At 40.4% G+C, this 21762-nt stretch overlaps 1 protein-coding gene across 1 annotated transcript in view; it reads right to left on the reverse strand.

Moving 5' to 3' along the window:
• ADAMTS3 (ADAM metallopeptidase with thrombospondin type 1 motif 3) overlaps window positions 1–21762 on the reverse strand; it is a 143256-nt gene that overhangs the window by 71187 nt on the left and 50307 nt on the right. The window contains exon 4 of the mRNA XM_042470322.1: window positions 19381–19537. Within this exon, the coding sequence (XP_042326256.1) occupies window positions 19381–19537 (157 nt within the window). The remainder of the gene's footprint in view (window positions 1–19380; window positions 19538–21762) is intronic.

The raw sequence follows: 21762 nt of genomic DNA on the forward strand, positions 1-21762 counted from the left end.
CATCAGGACAGTTAAATCCACTCTGTATTCTACTCTTTCAAATGAGCTATTCTTGCTACTGGACCCATTTGGGGGAAATAATGCTTATTTCTGTGGAGAACTCCTTTAAAGCCAGAATAAAATTCAGAGCAGACCCATTGATCTATTGACACCTGAGAGAACCCATCTCTACAAATCTAGGTCCTCCAGCACAAGTCTGTGGTTAACATCTGCTGGACACTGGCCACAGAATTGTGCTGAAGGATCTACAAATTCCTAGAGAAGTGTTTTCTCTAGGAATCTCTAGGTCTTCCTGCATGATCTTTGGTGGATGTTAACCATAGAGCTGCACTGGAGGACCTAGAGATTTCTAGCGAGAACATATTAAATCTGTGAATAATCAAATCTGCAAAGCCAAAGCAAATGTGGAGGGATGACCGTATTAGTTTCTTCATGCCACTCTGGATTTTAGAAAGCAAATGGGTTATGTAGACCAGTACTGTTAATGTCTTGTTATTTATTTACTGAGTTGAGCAGAAGAAAACCCCCGAACAAACTCTAATAAATTAGAATGTCAAAGTAAATCATGATTATTATTTTTTAAAAAACAACAACAACAACCAGTCTTGTTTTCTTCCTCTAAACATCCACTCTATAGCAACAAGGAGAAAAGGGAGCTTTTCAAGGCTTCACTCAATTGCTTGATTGACTTTTAATTAAATGAGCAGCCTTTTGGAATCTCACACTCACAGTGTGGGAGTGTAAAAGACTTCAGAGGTCAGTGCTTGGGGTCATAACTATGTTCCTCATGAGTACATACAGTGAGGCCTTATGCAGCAGGGACAGCAAATACACATACACAACACACATACACAGCATAATGGGAATTAAATTAAATTCCCTGGAAAGAAAGATAAAAGATTCTGGAAGAACAATCTATTGGAAACCGTATGTTTAAATTTATGATGGGAGTTGTTATAAAGTAAGCTAACACTTCGTATAGACTGAGTTGTATACATGCAGATACAGAAGATACATGTCCATGGTGTAGATGCATGCTCACAGATATATAACGTATTTGTGAGGTACTGTTCAGATGTAAAGATGGGGAAAGACTGAAAAATCACTACAAAGCAGCAGAATATAGCCTATATTACCACATAGTTATTTTCTTATTTGGAAATGGGAAATCTGATCATTATTTTGTTAAATTATCCAAAATTAGTTGTGTGTGCGCAATGCAGCGATGTTTCCATGGTGGCTCCCCAAGATTGGAATTCTAGCCTTGGGGTGTCTCTTGTGTATGTGCCTATAAATTGCCTGTTGACTTATGATGACCTCATACATTTCATAGAGTTTCTCCTAGGCAAGGAATATTCAGAGATGCCAGTTCTTTCCTCTGAAATATAGCTTGATATTCATTAGTAGTCTCCCATCTGAACACTATCTAGGGCTGATCCTTCTTAGTTTCCAACATCAGGGAGCATCTGATGTCTTCTTTAACCCTGAGGTAGGGGGCTGGAAATTGTATGGAGTGTATGGGGTAGGGAAAAAGAAAGAAGATGTGGATCCTTTGGACCCACAAGCCCTCTAAACCTTCAACCATGCCCTCAATAAAAGTCAGTATCTTGAAACTGGTCTATGAGAAAGTGTGATCTAGTAATTCTAAGGCTCACTGGGAGGAGTATGTCACCCCATCAAATCACCACCTCCTTAACTTCATGATGGTGCATGTTCTTATTCACTATGTGTTTTGTGGATTTGAGGATCTAACCTTTCAGAAATTATAATCCAACAAAACAAACAAAACATATTATGACCTACCACATATGCTTTCATCTGGTTTGGAAATCTGAGCCGAGTTGGCCTTGGCTAGTACAAGGTGCATCATGCTTCATCAAATGCCCTATGAACAGGTGAAGTTGAAGTGGGAGCAAAGCTTGGAAAAGTTATCAGTGGCTATGATGCCTGTGTATTTCTTAGAGTCATGGCTCAAAAACTAACATTTCCAAGTTCTGGATAAGGGTTGGGATTGAAATTGAAAAGAGCTCTTAAAAATAAAATAGGCATTTCAAAAAAGGATGGATGGATATTTCAAATGTATTTCATTATTTGGCAATGAAATCCTGACTCACAGGAGGATTTAATAATGTGCACAAAGACACTTCTACCAGCAGAAATGCCCTTCTGCTTTAAAACAATCCTCATCTGCTTGACAATCTTGGAATTCTGGCAATAGAGTCACCTGCCAACAGAACTGTTCTGATGGCTAAGACCTGCAAGTAGATGAGCTAAAGAGAGAGTAAGAAAAGGATGAAGTGAGGAAGGACCCAAGTTACATCAGATCCACACAACCTCCATGTAGGGGGCAAGCCACAACGCTCACATAAAGTTAGGCCAGGGCCAACGTAATCCTAAATAATTTCCAACATTCCTGGATTAAAGATGTTTGAATTCAGCATATTCAGAACAGATGGCTCTTGGCCTCTCTAGTTTATTAGGAGTTGCACCCTTAGTCTCCCAAGATATTTAACCTGTTTTATCTTTAAGTAATGCATTGTTAAGTTGCCAGCACAGCTAGATGAGCATTCTTGACAAAGTGGCAAAAAGAGTCTTACAGTTCTCAGCCTCCTGCCTGTAGCTGTCTTTCTTTAAACGAGTCCACCCTCTATTTGTCTTCTGAACACATTTAGCAATTTTAACAGGTGTTGCCTGGGAATTTCAACTGTTATTCCTCAAAATGCATTACTGCATTTCCTCTTAATTGCTTTATTCCATCCATCTGTTCTATATTAAAAAGCCATTGGAAACCTAGAGTAAATAACACATCTTCCAATTGTCATTATTAATGCTTTGGGCACTGTCAACATGCTGGAACTCATGAAGTGGTGGAAGCATTGAAAAAGCATGTGTCATTGTGATGATGGCCATAGGAAGGCTTGCCAAGGAAAATGTTGCAGTCTGATCACCATGTGTGGCCACTGGACTGGATGGAGATTCTCAGCAGGTTTCCTGTCGTGTGACTCTATTGTGTCAATCAGTTGTAAGGAAAAGAATGAAACAACACCAGACAGGCCTATTTGGGAAAAGGGAGTTCCAATGACAGCCTGGCTGGTCAAGGATCACCCCAAAGACTCTATTAGGGATGAGAAGAAATGCCTCCTGGGAAAATGCCCATGATTTAATTTTAATATTTGTTCCAGGGTTTGTATTTTGGCTTAGGCTATACAAACTGTGTTCCAGTGTCCTGCATTCTCAATGAAAAGCAGGAAAGGGAGAGAAAGAACCATCAAATGGATGGGAAAATCTGTCAGTTTTGCCTTCTCTCGAATCTTAATTTTATTTTAACCCCAAACTCTTTCTGCCTAGATACAAAGACATTGGAGCATTTTGATAAATTCTCCAAAGATGAACTGAACTATAATTATTTCCCATATGTACTGGCCAAATTAAACACAGGACTCAGTTTCCCAACACTGAGAGAATTATCTTCCACATTGGTGTTAAAGGAAAAACCACACTTCTCTCCCCAATACTGACAGCCCTAATTCAGTACTACCGTATCTGAATTTACAGGGATACTTATGAGCTAAGCATTCAAAATTCCAGGACTGGGTGGATGAATCTGACAGTTTTACTTCCTTCCACATAACATCCCCCCCCCCAAATTATCTCATATTCTTTCCATCCCAAATATGAACAGATACGCAAGTATTGGTAGATTCTTATCAAAAAATGAACTGAAGTCAAATTGTCATCCTAGACTACAGGGCAGTCTATTCTCTCTGTCATGGTTCAGCAGAGAAGGTCAAATACCCAGTTGCCAGGACTGAATCACAAACAGCAGTAAGAAAGGAGTTAGAAGTTATGCCAAGGAGTAAGCACCTTAAAGTATACACCAAAATGTACCAGAGTCTGAAAGGTAATTGTTTATCCGATAAAGTGTCAGTCCATATAGGAAGCTTTTTCGCAGATTTTCCTGTCCTGGGAGAAACAATGGTTAATCCTGGTGGGAAGAGGCAGTTCAGAGTCGGAAATATCTGAGAAACCTTGATGCCTATGACTATCTTCCATATTGCAGTTCTGTTCACCTGGAATAACAGCAGCATACAGAGAAACAGACAAACAAAAAAATCTCTGAAGATGCCAGCCACAGATGCTGCAGAAACATCAGGAAGAAACTCTTCTAGAACATGGCCACAGAGCCCAAAAAACCCACAAAAAACTAAACAAAAAACCACCTTGTATCTCAGTAATGTCATCAACAAGTCACTAGCAGTACAATGTTATGCATGTGTGTGTGTACTTAGTGATAAGTTATCTATGTTCAGTGGGGCTTACTTTGGTGTAAGTGTGTACAAAGCTCTAATAGTGTGTTCTAATCCACCAAGGAATTAGTATTGTGTAAAGGAAATAGGAGACAAGTGCAGTAGTTTCTTCTCCTCTTCATCCCTGTCAGTTTCCACAGCTTGGAAAATAGTGACCATCTACCATACCTTACGATGTGTGGTAGATGATTTACTACACATTACAATACTGGATGGGGGACTGTGGGAGTCACAGCCCCCAAAAGTCAGGTTTTCCAAGCTCTAGATTTAGAATCCTGAAAAATTCAGATTTTAAATTGGACAAGTAATGTAAACAAGTAGAGCACATTTCTAGTTTGTGGAGGTGGATGGGCAGAGCTAATAAGATTGTCCCCATTCCCCTGCTTGCAGTTCTAAATCAGTCATGGTGGCGGTGGCTCCTATGTCTATGGCTCAATGAATGCATTCTGGGATTTACCTTGAATGCTCAAATAACTATCCAAGGTGCTGAACCTATTTTGGGGCTAGGTTTCAGAACTCTGGAGAATTCTTTAAAAATTCAGTCCAGAACCTGGAGCAGATTGAATGCTGAACTGAAACTGGTTCTACATTGGCTGATTAGAATGCCCAAGCAAAGCTTAAAATTCTACAGTGTGTGTTTGTGTAATGTCTCAATTGACTCATCAGTTTGAATCTAAAGCCAATGTCACTTGAACCTTTCTTGGTTGTGCAGCATGGACTTCCAGAAAGGAGAATATCATTCCACCATCAACTTTTTATTAATCTGCAAGAGCAGGTAACAGAAACACTGAAACTGTGGAAACCTAAGTCTGGGCTGGCCTAGGTGAATGAACCGATTTAACCAAGGCCTTGGCATGCCTGTACTCCCAGTGGTAGGAGAACCATCCACTTTGTGACATACTTGGAAAGAAGCCAAAAGGCAAGTCAGCTGCAAGACAACCTGGATGAACAACTGCTAGATCACTTTGAAAAGGACACAGGCAACTCCTGTGCACTGCTGAGGCTCAAAGGATCGCTTGGTGCTCCAGGGTAGGAAACAGCAAACCATCTGCTCATGACTATCAAAGTATATTTCAGTAATACTACAACAATAGGGAAATGTATAGCCTAGATTTATTGTCAAGCTTTAATTCCCCAAAGCAATGAATAAGCATAATGACTAAATGACAGAGTTAGTAGTAATCAGGAAATCCTTAGTTTGAACTTAACTTTTGAACTCTTGGGGAGGACTTTGACCAGCCCCTGTCCCTTGGTTATCTAAACCATCTACAACAAGGGTGTCCAACACATGCTCTGTGGGATGTATGGGACCTTCCAACAGTTTTTGCATCCCTGCTGGGGTCCCTGAAGCCCCATCAGTGAATAAGTCACAGTGGCAAAACCTCTTCTTATTTTAAAAGGAGTGAGACGTGAAATTCCTTCTTTTAAAAGAACTTTACATTTTGAAGCACTCCACAAGTGTGATTTCTCCTTAAAAACAAGAGACAATTGTATAGATGACAAATCAGTAAAACAAGAAAATTTAGAATGGCAATGAGTAAAATAATCCCTTTTCTAGTGTTAGAAAATAACATTTCATGATTGCAACCATCAGTCACAAATCAAAAAGGTTTTTTAAAAAAACCCTGATGAAAAGGTTAATATATCCTGATAGTAAGAAAACGATTTCTAAGCTAAATAATAAAATGCAAACAAAAATAAAAATTTCAAATGCACCTTGATTTTTGCACCTTTTAGTGAAAAAACAACAAAAAGCCCAGTTTTGTTTTGCAAAATAGTCACAGAAAATTCTCGAAATGCAAAATGAAAATCAATGAAGAATGCGCAAACTTTTTCATAATCTCACTCAGCAGGGAGAGAACTTTTAGGATTCCTCCCTCCGCCCAATAATGAAGATTTTAGTTCCTAACATATAGACCTATATACTAGCTATTATTGGTAATATTTAGTGTGACTCTGTGTAAACACACCAACTTTCACTGCAGCAGTTTTTAAACAGACAGTGGAGTTAGTCTGCTTCAATGTAAAAACACCGGGAGAGGAGGGAGGGGGGAAGAGCTTTCACAGCTTACAATGCATTTTCTCAGATGAACTGATGGAAAACAATATTGCAGTGCCCACCTCAATTTTCTTTTTGCTCATCTAAATCAAGAAGACGGCTCATGACATGGTTCATTTCCCTTGTGTCTTCTTTTTGGCTACAACAGGCAAAGTAGAGTAACAGAAATTAGTTTGCTCCCTTCTGTCCTCTCCCTTTTCCCTTTCTTACTTGCTTTGGACAGTATGAGAAATGCTTCTGGTATCTCTTATCATTGAGACACAAGAACACTTCCTCTTCCAAGGAAAATTGCAAAATCTGACTCCTCAGAACATTGTCTGAATAGATGTAACCCCCCACCCCAGATACTTGAAATATTTGACAAGGAGTGGAAAATAAGATGCCCTTGAACCAGAACTCTTTGTCTCAAACACAGATTGGTCAGGTCATGCTGTGAGTTTCAGTTTATGTAGTTCTGTACAATCTACGCACATCTACAACCTTTTAAGAGCACTGATGGACACAAATGTACCTCACTGGGAGCTATTCCCACGGCACACATAATATTCTCACATGACTCATTTCCATGGAGAGTCCCCATGCCTTTGATTTCCAAGTACTATGATATCACATTTGAGAACAGGAAGATGTTCACTCCCCCTGAATCATTGGGAAATGGTCTTATGAAAGAAATTTAAAAAAAAAAACCCTCTTGCAAACAAGTCCCTAGAGAAGAGCTGACAGAGGCTGTGCGTTAAAGACGGAATTAATTCCCAAGAAGGAATATGTGTGGGAATATTGCACTTGATATAAACAGTAGTATGGGATCTATACAAAAGGTCAAGTATGGAGTGACAGTTGTTCAAATCAATGAATCATAAAAGTATACTGCTGGAAGAAACACCAGTCTCCTGCCACAGAGGTGGCCCTCCAACCAGACTTTACATGTTTCCAAAGATGGAGAGTCCACCACATTATTCCTCTGTCAGAAGATTCTTACAGTGAAGAAGTTCTTTCTAATGTTTAAATGGAATCTCTTTTCTTGTAATTTGAATCCACTGATTTGAGTCTAGTCTTCAGAGCAGCAGGAAACAAGCTTCCTATATCTTCAAAAGACATTCTTTTGCCTATCTAAAGAGGGCTATCATATCACGTCGTAGTCTCTCTTTTCCAGGCTAAACACACATGGCTCCCTAAGTCATTCCTCATAAGGCTTAGTTTCCAAAACTTTTGCCATCTTGGTTATCTTCCCCTGAACATGTTCCAGCTTTTCAGTATCATTCTTTGACTGTGTTGCCCAGAACTGGACTCAGGACTTCAGGTGAAGTTTGACCAAAGCAGAATAGGCTAGTACATCATTCATTCTGAACAATGTACTCCTGTTGATGAAGCCTACAACTGCATTGACTTTTTTGGCCACCACATTACACTCATATTTAGTTTATAGTCTACTAAGATCCCTTTTGTATATATTGCTATCAAGCTGGGTAGCATCTACCCTATAGGAACCATCACAAAAGTTAAGAACTTAACTCTGTGCCAAAGGGAAACATAACAACAAAAGAAACCTTCATCTCACAATGATGTTTCACCATCTCTTTGTTTTCAGCACAAAGAGAATAAAGAAGAAATGGCCAACAAGTAACACAGGCCTTGAGTCCTCATCTCCACTTCCTATATTCTCTTCATGGAGGAGTAGCATATCTGCTTCCACTTCACTACACAGATTATGCAATCTGGGCCATCCAAATGTCTTAAAACATCCCCATGAGCCCCATCCAGCACCACTGATGGCCATAATGAGAGTTGTGGTATACAGCACTTGAAGAGCTCAGGCTGCCTACATCTAATGCAGCTGATGAGGCAAAATCCATACCATACTCTAGTTCTTGTAAGAGCCTTTGTAAAGATGTGTGGTCACTCTTAGCATACATTTTGGATATGTGATAATGTCATCTATATCAAAGGAAGACAAGACAAATCAGCCTAGATCCAATTACTCATCCCAAATAGAGCTGAGCCTTTCAAAATGCAGTATTTTCCCCTGATGTAATCTGAGGACAGTATCCAGAAAGTATGAAATTGTCCATCTCCTGTCAGTACACTTGCTGCAGTGAGAGGATATGAGTGCATTAGATAGACTATGAATAATACCATCAGTAGTTAGTCCCTGTCAAGAGTCTAGTAAAGTCATTCAAGGAGGGATACTCAAAATGGAGTCAGAAGACTAAGTTGTAGAGTATCAGAGTCTTGCAATGTGGTGAGTCTTCTTCTTTGGAGGTTTTCAAACAGAGGCTGGATGACCATCTGTTGAGGGTGCTTTGATTGTGTGTTCCTGCCTGGCAGGGGGTTGGACTGGAAGTGACAGGAGAGAAGCCACTGGGCAGAAGCAGTAGTGAGAGGTGATCCTAGCAGAGGATCTCTCAGAGACAACAGCTGTAGTGGTACTATGCAGAAGCAGATATTGGTAAACTATGTTTTGATGTCTTCAATCCTGACAACGCTATGATGAGTCAGTCTAAAATGAAACATAACATACTGTATCTTAGGTTAAGGAATTGGACACAAGAATTATCTCTCTCAGACATAACTGGCATGGTTCCTCTCATCGAGTAACTCCTTAGCAAATTCCCTAGAGGAATATCAGCCAAACTAGTTGGAAATTATTTATGTCTTTGTTAAAATACAGTATTCAAAGAGTACACATGTTGTTCTATATGTAGAAGAAAATATGCAAAGCTCAGCTAAAATTGTTTTATTTATTTATTTATTTATTAAAAAAGCAAAATCAATGCTTTTACAATTTTTCAGTCCATGACAGGAAAGGAAAAAATGCCGTCAACGTCTTCAGTGATCCTGTCATATCTGCTGGCGACAGGAAACTAACTTTTGGATGCTTTCTGCTGTATGCAAATATTTGCATGTGGAAAAATTATAGTGCGAAACCACAAAATACTACCCGGCTTGTGGAAATGAGGCCGCTTTACTTTTCTGGCACCTGATTTACTTTTGCCCACAAATCCCTGTCTACTGGAAAGAAAAAAAAACACACCCAAATATTAAAATACGCTAAGAATAGAGATGCTCAAGGATTTATATGGGTTGCTGTTTCAAAGTAAACTGACAGGATACACACTTTCCATACTACTGACTACATCAAAATACAGTTTTCCTTCAAGTGTCATACTTCTTTGAATTTTGTACTGTTGGTCTTAACTTAAAAAATATCAAAACCTATCTATCTATCTATCTATCTATCTATCCATCCATCCTGAGATCAGATGCATTCAAAATGCATGTTTTGACAAAAAATATATCTAGAAATACATATTTTCTAATGAAAACACAAAAATCTATTTAACTCTTAAAATATTATTTAAATATATATTTTATATTAATACTTTTTAAAAAAAATCTGTCAAAACAGATCTATGAATGGATACATGAAAAACTTGTATAGACCAGAAACAGACTGAGAATGTAGATACTTAAGGGTTTAGCTGGGCCTGCATTCTGAATAATAACAAAACCAGAGAACTATAGACAGGAAGAGGAAGCGACCATTAAATGTATGTACACATACATAGAGGGGCCAGAGAGAGACAGATTAAAAAGTTAGGCAAGTGTAGGTACATATAGGAATGCTGTATAAGGAGCTATTCAGTATTTCCTTGAACAACAGTTTTTCCTGGGCTAGGCAATGGCAACTGGATGGCACCAGGACTCAACTCTATTTCCTATCCAAATGGCTATTGCTTGGCTGCAGGAAGCACAAGGAAAGTGTAAGTACCCTGGTAGAAATTTATACTCCACCAGCATCGAAAAGGATCTTAGTCTATATTTGCCAGTGACATAGCCTCTGTCAGTTAGAGAATGAGAGGAACATTCTGCACATTGTTACTTGAAATCTCTTTCTGATTTCAATGATGAGTTTTGTTCAGGCCTCAAGGTTGTTTGGAGGATCAGGCCGACAGAATGTTCAGATAAAGTACATATTGTTTCTCCAATGGTTCTTCAGGTCAGGGAAGAAGATAGTACTTTTTTTCTATGACAATTCTTTCCGTCTCAGCTATGGCATGTAAATAAAGAGATGGGGTTGTGCAGACTGCCCCTAAGGGGAAACCTCCAGCCACCTCTTTTGTCACCAGATCAGGGCCATGGCAACCGCACACCATGGCCCTGAGCTGGCCTTTCCATGGTGCAAAAAGGAGCTGCAAAAAGCTGTTCCTTTTTGCACCATGGAAGGGGCGCAGTAGTTGCTGACGCTGCAGCTTTTCGGAGTTCCTTTGGTGCTGCGTCATCTGGACACAGCACCAGAGGAGCACCGTGACACTGCCCACTATGTGGTGCCACGCACAGCATCATACTGGTATGGGGGTGATGTTGGGGTGTGCATCATGAAGATGCCACACCCCCACTCTGCCCTCATGCCAGCCTATATGATCAGTCTGTACAACCTCATAGTAGGGACTTGCAAACCTTCTCATTCTCAATTAAGACACATCAAAAACAGTTAATTCCTTCAAGATAGATAGATAGATATTGAATTTTGGTATGTTTTTGCAGAAATATTTATTTGTACCAAGTCAGTTTGTAGACTAAAAAGCATATTTTGAAAGGGGAGCAGTGTTTTTGGCACGATTTTTTTTTTTAATGGTAGAGACCTGAAATACTGAATAAAAATATTTTTAAAATGCACAAAAACTCTTATAATCCTACCCAGCAAGGATAAAAATGTTTTAAAGTCCTTTTTGTTGTAGTGGTATGCAAGAGCAGAATGAGCAAAGCATATGATGTGATGACATTACACTGTAAACTTCTCCATCCACTAGTGGCTACCCATAAACTGAGCCCAGGAAACTGACACATTACATGTTGTATGTAATTAGATTTTGGGAAAATAGAAGTGAGATTCTGCTAAGACATTTGGCCATGTTGCATGTTACATGCTAAAAGCAGCCATGTGGAGTACCTTGCATGAAAATATGAGTATGAATGCAAAGCCAGGAATTGCAATGACTCACTTGCTCATGTATATCTGCCTATCGTGTGCAATCCAAAATGAGCAAGTGTTAAGTGCTTTGCAAAAAATGAGCAAAGGAAAGGCACACAGCTGCTCTGCATTTTGCTTCCAAAATCTGCTAATGTCAAGCAGATCTTTCTCACAGATACATTGTAACTGACAGAAATATATTTCTAACTTAGAAGTAACGTGATTTTATGTGATGATAATTAATATGCATATGGCGCTAATGGAAGATGAATAACAGCTTATAAGGGGGGATATTTCTCATCATCATGTGGGGAAGGGATAAATACATGCTGCACCCATGTCTTGATTCACCCACAGCTTCTAGTCAGAATTTTAGAACTACGTAAATACGTGAACTAACATATGCTAATAAAGACAAAGCTCTTGGACAAAAAAAAAGAATGTTACTCAGGTTTATACAAGTTTATATCCACTATACCCTGGTATAGTGAAATAAATGTAATTAAGGCTGCAATCTGAAACATACTTCCAAGCTAGGCAGTGGATTTTGCTTTTCAATAAACATGGAATATTATTACACTGCAGTTCTTTTAGAGCTATGTAGCACTGGTCTTTAGCTTTTTCTAATTTTTGTCTGTATTTTATCTTTACATTTTGTCATTCATTGCTGTTGAAGTTTCAAATCTGTGGCTGGAATCATGCCTTGGGAGATGTACATGTGGTGTACAGCTACATCTCCATAGCTACGTCTTCTGACACTATCCTCCAAACCTCCTTTTAAGCCCCTGAAACACAGTCATTTCTGTGTCGCTGGAGAATGGGGGTGGGGAAGGATTCGTGAAAATTTGTCCAGCTATTTCCTACAGCTGGTATGCTGGAAGAGACAAGGTTTGTCATTGCCTTCCTGAGGCTGAGAGTGTGTGACTTGCCCAAGGATACCCTGTCGGTTTCCATGAGTGAGCAGGGATTCAAAACCTGTTCTCCAGAGTCATCATCCAACACTCAAACTACTACACCATGCTACCTCTCACAGAGGTAGCATATTACTATATAGCATAGCATATTATTAAAAGTGCTTTTCTCAACACTTGAACCACTCTAGTTCTCATTCCAGTGACTTACACTATCATAATTCCCCAACATTCCCCCCACTCCTGACTAGATTAGCAAAGATGGCATGCAATTTTTTAGGTCACAAAAAGACCCTCATCCCCCACACCTTGAAAATGTGGATATTATTTTATTTTTTACAAAAAAATGCCCCCCTCCACTCTGTAGCTCCAATACTTCACTGTCACATATTTAATTAAAAATTGCAAATATTGCAGGTTAGAAATTGCAACCAGCCTGATAAATTTCAGTAAATAAATTTCCCTCTTAGGTACTTGAAATGGTACACAGAGGGGGGGGGGGAGTTGAATATGTGAGTGGGGACATTCTAAATGTGGACTAGTAACTTTGGGCCCTTACTTTATAAAGCTCGACTAAAAATTATGCAGACACTGAGGGAAGTGGTGAGCTCTGCCCTATGTTTTGACTGAAATCATCTGATTTCTTTCATTGAAAGTTTCTAGGCAAATACTTTCCGTGACTTCCAAGAACAAGTTGACCTGGTGTGACTTTGGGGAGAAACTGGGCTGAGCTCCCACTCAAGTCAGATGATGCTTTCTTAGCCAGGCTCCTGGTTTTGTTTGTATGTTTGGGGTGTGCTGTCATTCTAGCAAACACTGAATATCTCTCAGTGAAGCCAAGTATGCCCGTGCGCTTGCAGTAGAGGGACACTCTTTCCACTTTCCCCATATGATAAATTTGGTCTGCCTCAACCGGGCTCCCTGCTTATGACTCACTCGCCCTGTTTGTTTGGAGCCGTTCCCTATTTATTTACGGGACAGGGCTGCCCAGTACTTCAGCTCTGGCTCCCAGCCGGCAGAGAAGGAAATTTCCCTTGAGGACACTTGTTCCCTTACGTGCAGCATCGGACAGACATGCAGGGAAGCAGTTTTGCTTCAGACACTGTTCCTGCCTCAAGCTTCCCTTGCCAGGTTAAACTTGCACGATTTTCTGATCCTTAATGCAACTCCTGGCTTGAGTCAAATGATTAGTACCTAGGTGATCTTTTGAACTAAAGGAACTGTGGAGTTATAGAGAAATCGTCCTGCACAACATAGCATCTCTCCAGCAGTCCTTATTATGCATTTTTGCTCAATGACCACACTATTTTCTTGCTAGGGGGTGAGGAACTGGGAATAATCCAGGAGGCCATGCCAAAAGAGAGAGAGACAGAGAGAGAAAAGCTGTTGGCATTTAAGATATATTTCCCCATACTTTTCCTGGCATTTATCAGAGGAATCTGTCTGACAGTTATTCAGTACAGTCGGCCCTCCATATCCACAGATTCCTTATCCACGGATTCAACCATCCAGAGCTAGAAAATATTTTAAAAATAGATAAATTCCAAATAGCAAATCTTGATTTTGATGTTTTATATAAGGGGCAGCATGTTAGTACACCACTGTATTTAACGGGACTTGAACATTCACAGATTTGGATTATCTGCAGGAGGTTATAGAACCAAACTCCAGCAGATACTAAGCACCATTGTATTTGGCACCAGACACCAGCATCCACAGCCAATGTGCCATGTTGTCTGGCCAGTTCTTAATGTTGTTGTACAAAAAGGAACTTCTCCAAGCACTAACAGAGAGATATTCCAACTTCTTCTGATGCCATGTAGACACTGATATTTGCAGACAAGCAATGGAAACCCACTGGGTGACCTTGGGCAAGTTGCATGCTCTCATCCTCAGGGAAGCAATGGCCAACATCCTCTGAAATCTTTCCAAGGAAAACCCCATGATAGATTCATAAGTCAGAAATAGCTTGAAGGCAGATGACAATAAAGACAACAAAAATAACAGGGGTCCAATGTGCTCCCCAACCACTGCCAATTCCCTGCCAATACTATATAAGAACACGAAAAGAGCCATTGTGGATCACACCAATGCTTATCTAGTGCAGTGATCTCTTTATAAATTATCTCAGCACTTGCCTAGTTGTTACCTATCTATCTATCTATCTATCTATGGCATTTGCCTATTGTTTCTCAGCCTACCAAATCTCTTAAGGTGATGGATAAAAATCCATTGTTGAATTTCACTGGGCAGTAGGTTGGACTGGATGACCCTTATGGTCTCTTACACCACCATGATTCCATGAAAATGTTTAAAACAGTAAATACATAACTAAAACATAGTTAAAGACAAAATAAAAACCCCTTTAAAAGTAGTTCTAAAATATTAGATTATTTTTTTTAAAAAAAAGTTTGAAAGAGAAAAAGTGATCACTCCTAATATCCAAAGATCAATTGAAATAATAGCATTTTAGCTGCCTGCTGAAATCTCAGAAGGGATGGAGGTGATATGATCACTTTCGGGAGAGAATTCCACATTTGGGATGCTACTGCAGACAATGCCCTGCCACATGTACCCATCAGCCTGCCCTCCCAAAAGTAGATAGGATGGGATGGGATAGAATCTGCTGAAATGCTTAAATTTTGGGCAAGCTCATGTGGCTATATATATAGCCATCATGATTAGCACCAAGTGATAGCTTTATCCTCACTGAATAGGTCTAACTCCTCTTCTAAAGTTTTCTTATAGCACGTTTGAAACTAACTGTGTGAAACAACTTGTAACATAGGCTTTTGTAGACTTGGTCTACGAAAGCTTATGCTACAACATCCTCCACACAGTTAATCTCAAAGATGCTACTGGATCCCTTTGCATACTGATATTCCAGACTAACATGGCTATGTCTCTGAATAACATTAATGATATGGATGATTTAATATTCTGGTTATTATATTTGCTTAATGATCTCCAACATAATCTTCCTTTTTTTCACTGCAGCAGCACACTGGGTTAACATTTCCATTTATGGTGTAGTGGTTTGAGCATTGGATTATGACTCTGGAGAAATGAGTTTGAATCCTACCTCAGCCATGAAACTCACTGGGTGACCCTGGGCAAGTCCACTCTCTCAGCCTTAGAGGATGGCAATGGCAAACCCCCTCTGAAGAAACTTGCCAAGAAAACCCCATTAATTTGTTCAATTTAGAGTCACCACAAATCAGAAATGACTTGAAGGCTTACAACAACAACAACAACAACAACAACAACAACAACAACAACACATCAGAACTCAAAGATTCCTTTCTTGGTCAGTCAATTCCAGCTCAGACATATGTATCATTACATAACTAAATGGCAGGAGTAACTGTAAGAGACTGTACCAACAAAAGTGCAAATTTAGCCTAAAAATAAACCTGGAATATCAAAAAGGTGAATTCAAGTTTTACTACAGGGGAAGGTGTGAACTTCCAGACTTTGTTGGACTACTATTCTCATCAGATGTAGCCAGCATAGTCACTCACCATGTGGAGTGATGGATGGTGAGAGTTATAGTCCCCAAAGTCACTTTTCTAAGCCCTGGCTTTATGACAAGCCCACACAAAGTGCAACTCATTGAGCTAAAGCAGCTTAACAGCCATGTTTGGCTACCAGCCTAGAAGTGCAAGAGTGAAGATGGTGGTTGCCATGGCATGTGTATTGCCATGCCACAATGCACAGCCGGTGGGCTGCATGCTTTAATGAGTGCCTGATTAGAGGTGCCAAAGTATTTCAAATGCAAACATCTTCCTTCAACAGGAGATAAATGGTGGCAGCTTTGCCTAAATGCAGAATAGTCTCTATATTTATTAGCATCTCATGGGGTGCAGATTCTTCCATGCACTTGCAACTGCATGAATGACAGTCTATTTTTCAGGGGGAAAGCTGCAAGCAGGCACCCCTCGCTATTTTGACATCCCTGAAAAGTTTCCTCAAAAAATATGCCTCCAAATGCCCCACAATACACAGTAGGGCCATCTCTCTCTCTCTCTCTCTCTCTCTCTCTGTGTGTGTGTGTGTGTGTTGCGTGCCTTCAAGTTGTTTTCAGTTTACAGCAATCCTAAGGTGGACAGACCACAGAGTTTTCTTGACAAGATTTGTGCAGAAGGGATGTGCCCTTGCCTTCCTCTGGGTGAAAGTGTGTGACTTGCCCAGTGACATCTACTGGGCTTCCATGGCTGAGTGGGGAATAAAATCCTGGTCTCCAGAGTTATACTCCAACACTCAATCCAGGGGGGAGTATTGGAATGAAGTGTATGGAGGCTGGTACAAACTCCAATCCATCAATAGTGAGCTGAACAGAGACAATGGCTTCCTGGCACACTACACATAATGTAACACTGGTTAACACCCCACTCTCACAAGTACACCCTTAGTCAGTATATCATATAACCTTTCTGGTTCTCAGGCTGCATACACCACATTCCAAACCTCCCTGCACAATTCATATGGACCTTCACCAACTTTAGGCAGTGTCTTTCCCCCAGCTTTTGCCCTTAAACAACCATAGTTAAAACTGAACTTGTTACTTCTTCACCACACCCACACATTTTGCATTTCTATGGCCCAGTACACATGGGCAGCAAAACGCTGCACCTCTTTGCTGTACAGCAGCATCTACATGTGGCTGCACAGATGTGCACTCAAAAAGTGCCGCTCTAGGTGGCTCCTTTTTGTGCCGTCATAAGGGCTGCAATGCAGCCCTATGATGCTGCTTCTGCTGATAGGTGTCTGTATGCGGCGCCACAGATGCGCAGCTGTGGCACCCGCTGTGTGGATGGGTGCACACACCTGTGATGTCACTAGGGCTGGGCACATCAGGACATCCAGCCCTATCGAGCCCTAATATTGCCACAACATGTCCGTCTGTACCATGCCAAAGTTACCTTCATGGGTAAAACTTTAGTCCATGCGTCTAAGGAAGTAGACCAAGTCTATGACAGCTTGTCCTAGAACTTCCTTCATACAGTTTGTCTCAAAGGTGCTACAGGACCCCTTCACATGCTGACCTCTAAAGTAGTGGTGGGGAAATTATGGCACACAGACCATATGAGACCCAGTTGTGTCCCCAAAGCCTCCTTGACAACTTGCATCCTCCAGGGAGAAAGAAAACAGAGGAAAAAGAATGACTATTCAAAATTGGCCAGTCACTACTTCTTGAGGCCTCCAGGAACAGCAGATACCCCTAAAGCACCTCCAACACACACCCTATGAGACAAATTGGCCAAAAATGGAAACCAGAAATCACTGTATATATTTGTCTATAAGTCTAAAAATTTATGCCCCAAAATTGACCTCAAGATCTCAGGTCAACTTATTTATGGATCACTATGGTAATCTGATAGCAGCTCTTTCAGATTTCCCTTGCAGTTGGCAGAGCAGTTTATTTCTCTCTTGCACCAAGCAGAAAGAGTTCTGGGTAACTGATTGATATTGCTGTTTGTCCCTCTCTGCCTGCACATCTGGCTGAAACAAAAGTCGAAACGATGAAGCAAAAAGTCTCAACGAGAGTCTCCCTTGCCATACGCACACATACATACACTGAAGGAGCCTCCAGGTTTTACCCTCAACCTATTCACGGGTCATGGCAAAATCCATAATTTTGGCCCCCAAACCTGACCTTGGCTTATACATGAGGTCAACTTATAGTTGAGTATATGCAGTAGCTAAAGAGTTCCCATACCTTGGATCAAATCAGAATGGAGACTGCAGTCAGGAAATCAGAAGAAGATGAGGAATGGGAATGGCAGCCATGAAAGAACTAGATAAAATCCTAAATAATAATAATAATAATAATAATAATAATAATAATAATAATAGTTTATTTATATCCCGCCCCTTGAGGTCAATCGGGCGGCAAACAACAATAAAATACAATACATTGTAGATCAAAATTCCCTCCCCCCATAAAAAATTATGCCACAACATGAGAAGGCATGACTCATTAGAAAAGACAATAATGCTAGGAAAAGTGGAGAGCAGTAGAAAGAGAGGAAGACTGCATGCCAAATGGATAGACTCAATCAAGGAAGTGACAGGCCTGAAATTACAGGATCTAAGCAGTAGAGCAGTAGAGGGCAGAAGGTCTTTGAGATGTCTATCCACAGTCACCAGGAGTCCGGGATAACTCAAGAGCAGTTAACAACAGCAACAAAGAACCACAGAACCAAAAGGTCTATTCTAGTTATGACTCCATTTTCATAAAATCATAAAGTTGGAAGAGACCCCAAGGACCATTCAGTCCAACTTCCTGTCATGCAGGTAGACACACTCAAAGCACTCCCAACAGATGGCCATCCAGCCTCAGCTTAAAAACTTCCAAAGAAAGAGACTCTGCTACACTTCAAGAACAGCTTTAGTCAGTGCCAAATCCAATAGTGTGTTACATCTGTTCTCAGCTGTGACAGAAGCTGGAAGTAATCAACTTTCTGATCTGTAAATGGATTGCCAAGACACTCAGCAGTGGGGCCCTCCCACACATTCCCCCTCAGTTGACTTGACTTCCATAATTACAATACCCAGCACAGTAATCTCAAGGTAAATCAATCACCTAGCACTCTACCTTTATAAATAACAATCTCCTTACAACGGATTTACCTTCTCAGCTCTTCAAGAAAACCTAGGTGCATTAAGTGTCGAACAATGATGAAAAAGCACAGACAAGCTTCATTTATGAAAGGAGCATGCCACAACTATGTCACTATACCACAAAGGCAACCATACAGTTCAGGTACACCTCAGTTAATGAAGAAGATGTGTTCCTGGACTTTACCTCTTTATTTTACCGCTGGTAGCACAGGTATAAATAATATTGAAAGAACAGGGATATGCTCCTACACCAATAAAAAGAAGAAGAAGAGCTGTTCATTTCAGCAACCTTTATATTCAAAACTAACGTTGTAGATATCTGTAGTGAAACTACCAGGCCAGGTAAGCCTGGTCTAAGTGAACAAAAACATTTTGTTTTTTGTGGCTTTTTCGGACCATGTGGCCATGTTCTAGAAGAGTTTTTTCCTTCTAGATTTGTGCTGCAATTAAAAAAAAACAAACAGGAAATTGTGATGGTAAATTCAAGGAAGCATAGTTGAGCTATACCTGTACTTTGGAAGTCAGGGAGCACATCCGTTGGTTCCTTGGCAATTGCTGACCTCCTATAAACCATGTGAAGCCTTCCGTTTTCTTCATCCATTTGTTTCCCTTTCTCCAATGGCTCAATGAAATATTCATCTTCACCTGCTTTTATCATTCCGGCCTAGTAGGAGAGGAAAACGAAAGAGCACAGAAAACACATGAAGAATCAATTTTTTCTGTTCAGTGCAATAATAAATTCAGCTAGGAACCAGGAGATCTAAGGAAGCATCTCCTCTCATATCTACCTAGACAAACTCTAAGGTCATAATCCACGATCCTCTTCTTCATGACCACACCAAATGAAGGGAAGTAGATGACTAAAGAGACCGAGCGGTTCTGTAGTGGTTTGAGCATTGGTCTATGACTATGGGGATCAAGGTTTGATTTTCCGCTCAGCCATGGAAGCCCATTGGTTGACCTTGGGTGAGTCACACACTCTCAGTCCCATAAAACCCAGTGATAGGTTTGCCTTAAGGTCACCGTAAGTCAGAAATGACTTGAAGACACCCAACAACAACAAAGGTGACTTTTCCAGGGAGGCACCCTACCTGTGGCATGCACTTTTGAGGGATGCCAGGTTCATTTAGCATTTCCTTCGATGTTGCTGGTATTTTAACTTTGGTTCTCTTCTGTCCCCTATCCTATATAACATCTATATGAAACCACTAGGAGAGGTTGTCCAGAGTTTTGGGGGTCACATGTTACTAGTATGCTGACGATACCCAGCTCTACTACTCCACTCTACCAAATTCCAAGGAAGCTGTTCCTGTGCTAAACCGGTGTGTTACAGCTGCAATGGACTGGAAACAAATGTGCCCCTTCATGGAAAAGTCAGATCTGACTGCAGTAATACATACCATGGTTACATACATGGGGCTGCCTTTGAAAAGTGGTCAGAAAATTCAGGTGACCCAAAGGACTGCAGCCAGATTGTTAACTGGGCTGACTACAGGAAGCATACAACATCTTTGTTGCAACAACTCCATTGGCTGCTAGTTTGTTTCCAAGCACAATCACAATCCAAAGGGCTGATGATCATTTATAAAGCCATATATATCTTAGATCCAGGGTATTGGAAGAACTGTGTATTCCTTTATGAGCTCTTTAGAGCTCTACAGTCACACGGAGAGGTCATTTTCTCTGTCCCATTACCTTTTCAGGCTTTTTTGGTGGGAACAAAGGAGAGAGCCTTATCTGTGGCTGCTCCCAGACTTTGGAATTCCCTCCTTTGGAACCTCTCTTCCTCATCCTTGTTCTCTTTCTGTCAGCAAGTGAAAGCATTTTATGCCATCAGGGTCTTGGAAACTGACCGGGTTTGGCTTTTAATGCTATGTGTTGCTGTTTTTAAGTTTTGCAGAGGGTAATTGCTCTGAGGAGGTTACCCATGTCTTCAAATTTCATGCATTTGTGTAAGCATTCTCATACATATATATGCACACACCCAATACAAGTCCAAATGAAGCCTAAATTTTCACATTTCTGAATCTCAGTTCAGATTAGGAGATGAACTGGGTTGAATTAGATCCTAATCAGCCTGAATCAAATCAGGGCCCAGATGATATAATAAAATGGGAAGAAAGCTCTTCTATGGTCCTCACAATACATCTTTGCTTCTAGAAATTCAAATCCCAAACATCTTGATAGCCAAAGTTGTCACACCTGTTATCTATAAAATGTTGCTGTTTTTCTGTACTTTGTTTTCCTTTCAAGCAATCCAAGCAACTGCTCTAAGCGATAATTTTTCAGTTTAAAATGTATTTATCATTTTAAATCATTCATTGAAATGTCTTTACATAAAATAAAAATGAAAGCCATTTTAACTCGACTGAACTATCACAGCTATTTTTTAAGATAGGAATTGGCCAAACATGATTGTCTTTCCAAGATGTGCTATTCAAGGTTTTTCTCACTGTACATGATGGAACAGAAATGAGGTGAGTCTCCAGTACTACAAAGCAAAGGACTGGAAAAATGGCTTTAGGACTACAATTCCCAGCATTTGGCAGGAAGCATGGCCAGGATTTTGGGAGCTGCAGTTTCAAGAGAGTATGTTCTCCAAGTCCTGATGCAAAGTATGTGCATACTGTGGCTGAACTCCTCTGCCTTTAATAGGACTTAAAAGTCATTTTGGTTCAAGTCAGTCCACTTATAATCATATGTTCACTTTTTCCCTTTCCGTATGGCCAAGAAGCATTATTAGACTGGCAACCCATGAGTCTCCTGGCATGTTAATGGACTGTTTTCTTGCCATTTGAAAAAGGGGTGAGAGGGAATTTGTGCCTCCAGTTGCTATGCTCCTGACGTCAAATCTTATCTTGGCACTTCAACTTTGTTTAAATATCTCAT

The sequence above is a fragment of the Sceloporus undulatus genome, chromosome 5 (assembly GCF_019175285.1).
Source record: "Sceloporus undulatus isolate JIND9_A2432 ecotype Alabama chromosome 5, SceUnd_v1.1, whole genome shotgun sequence".
In the NCBI taxonomy this organism is placed as follows: Eukaryota; Metazoa; Chordata; class Lepidosauria; order Squamata; family Phrynosomatidae; genus Sceloporus; species Sceloporus undulatus.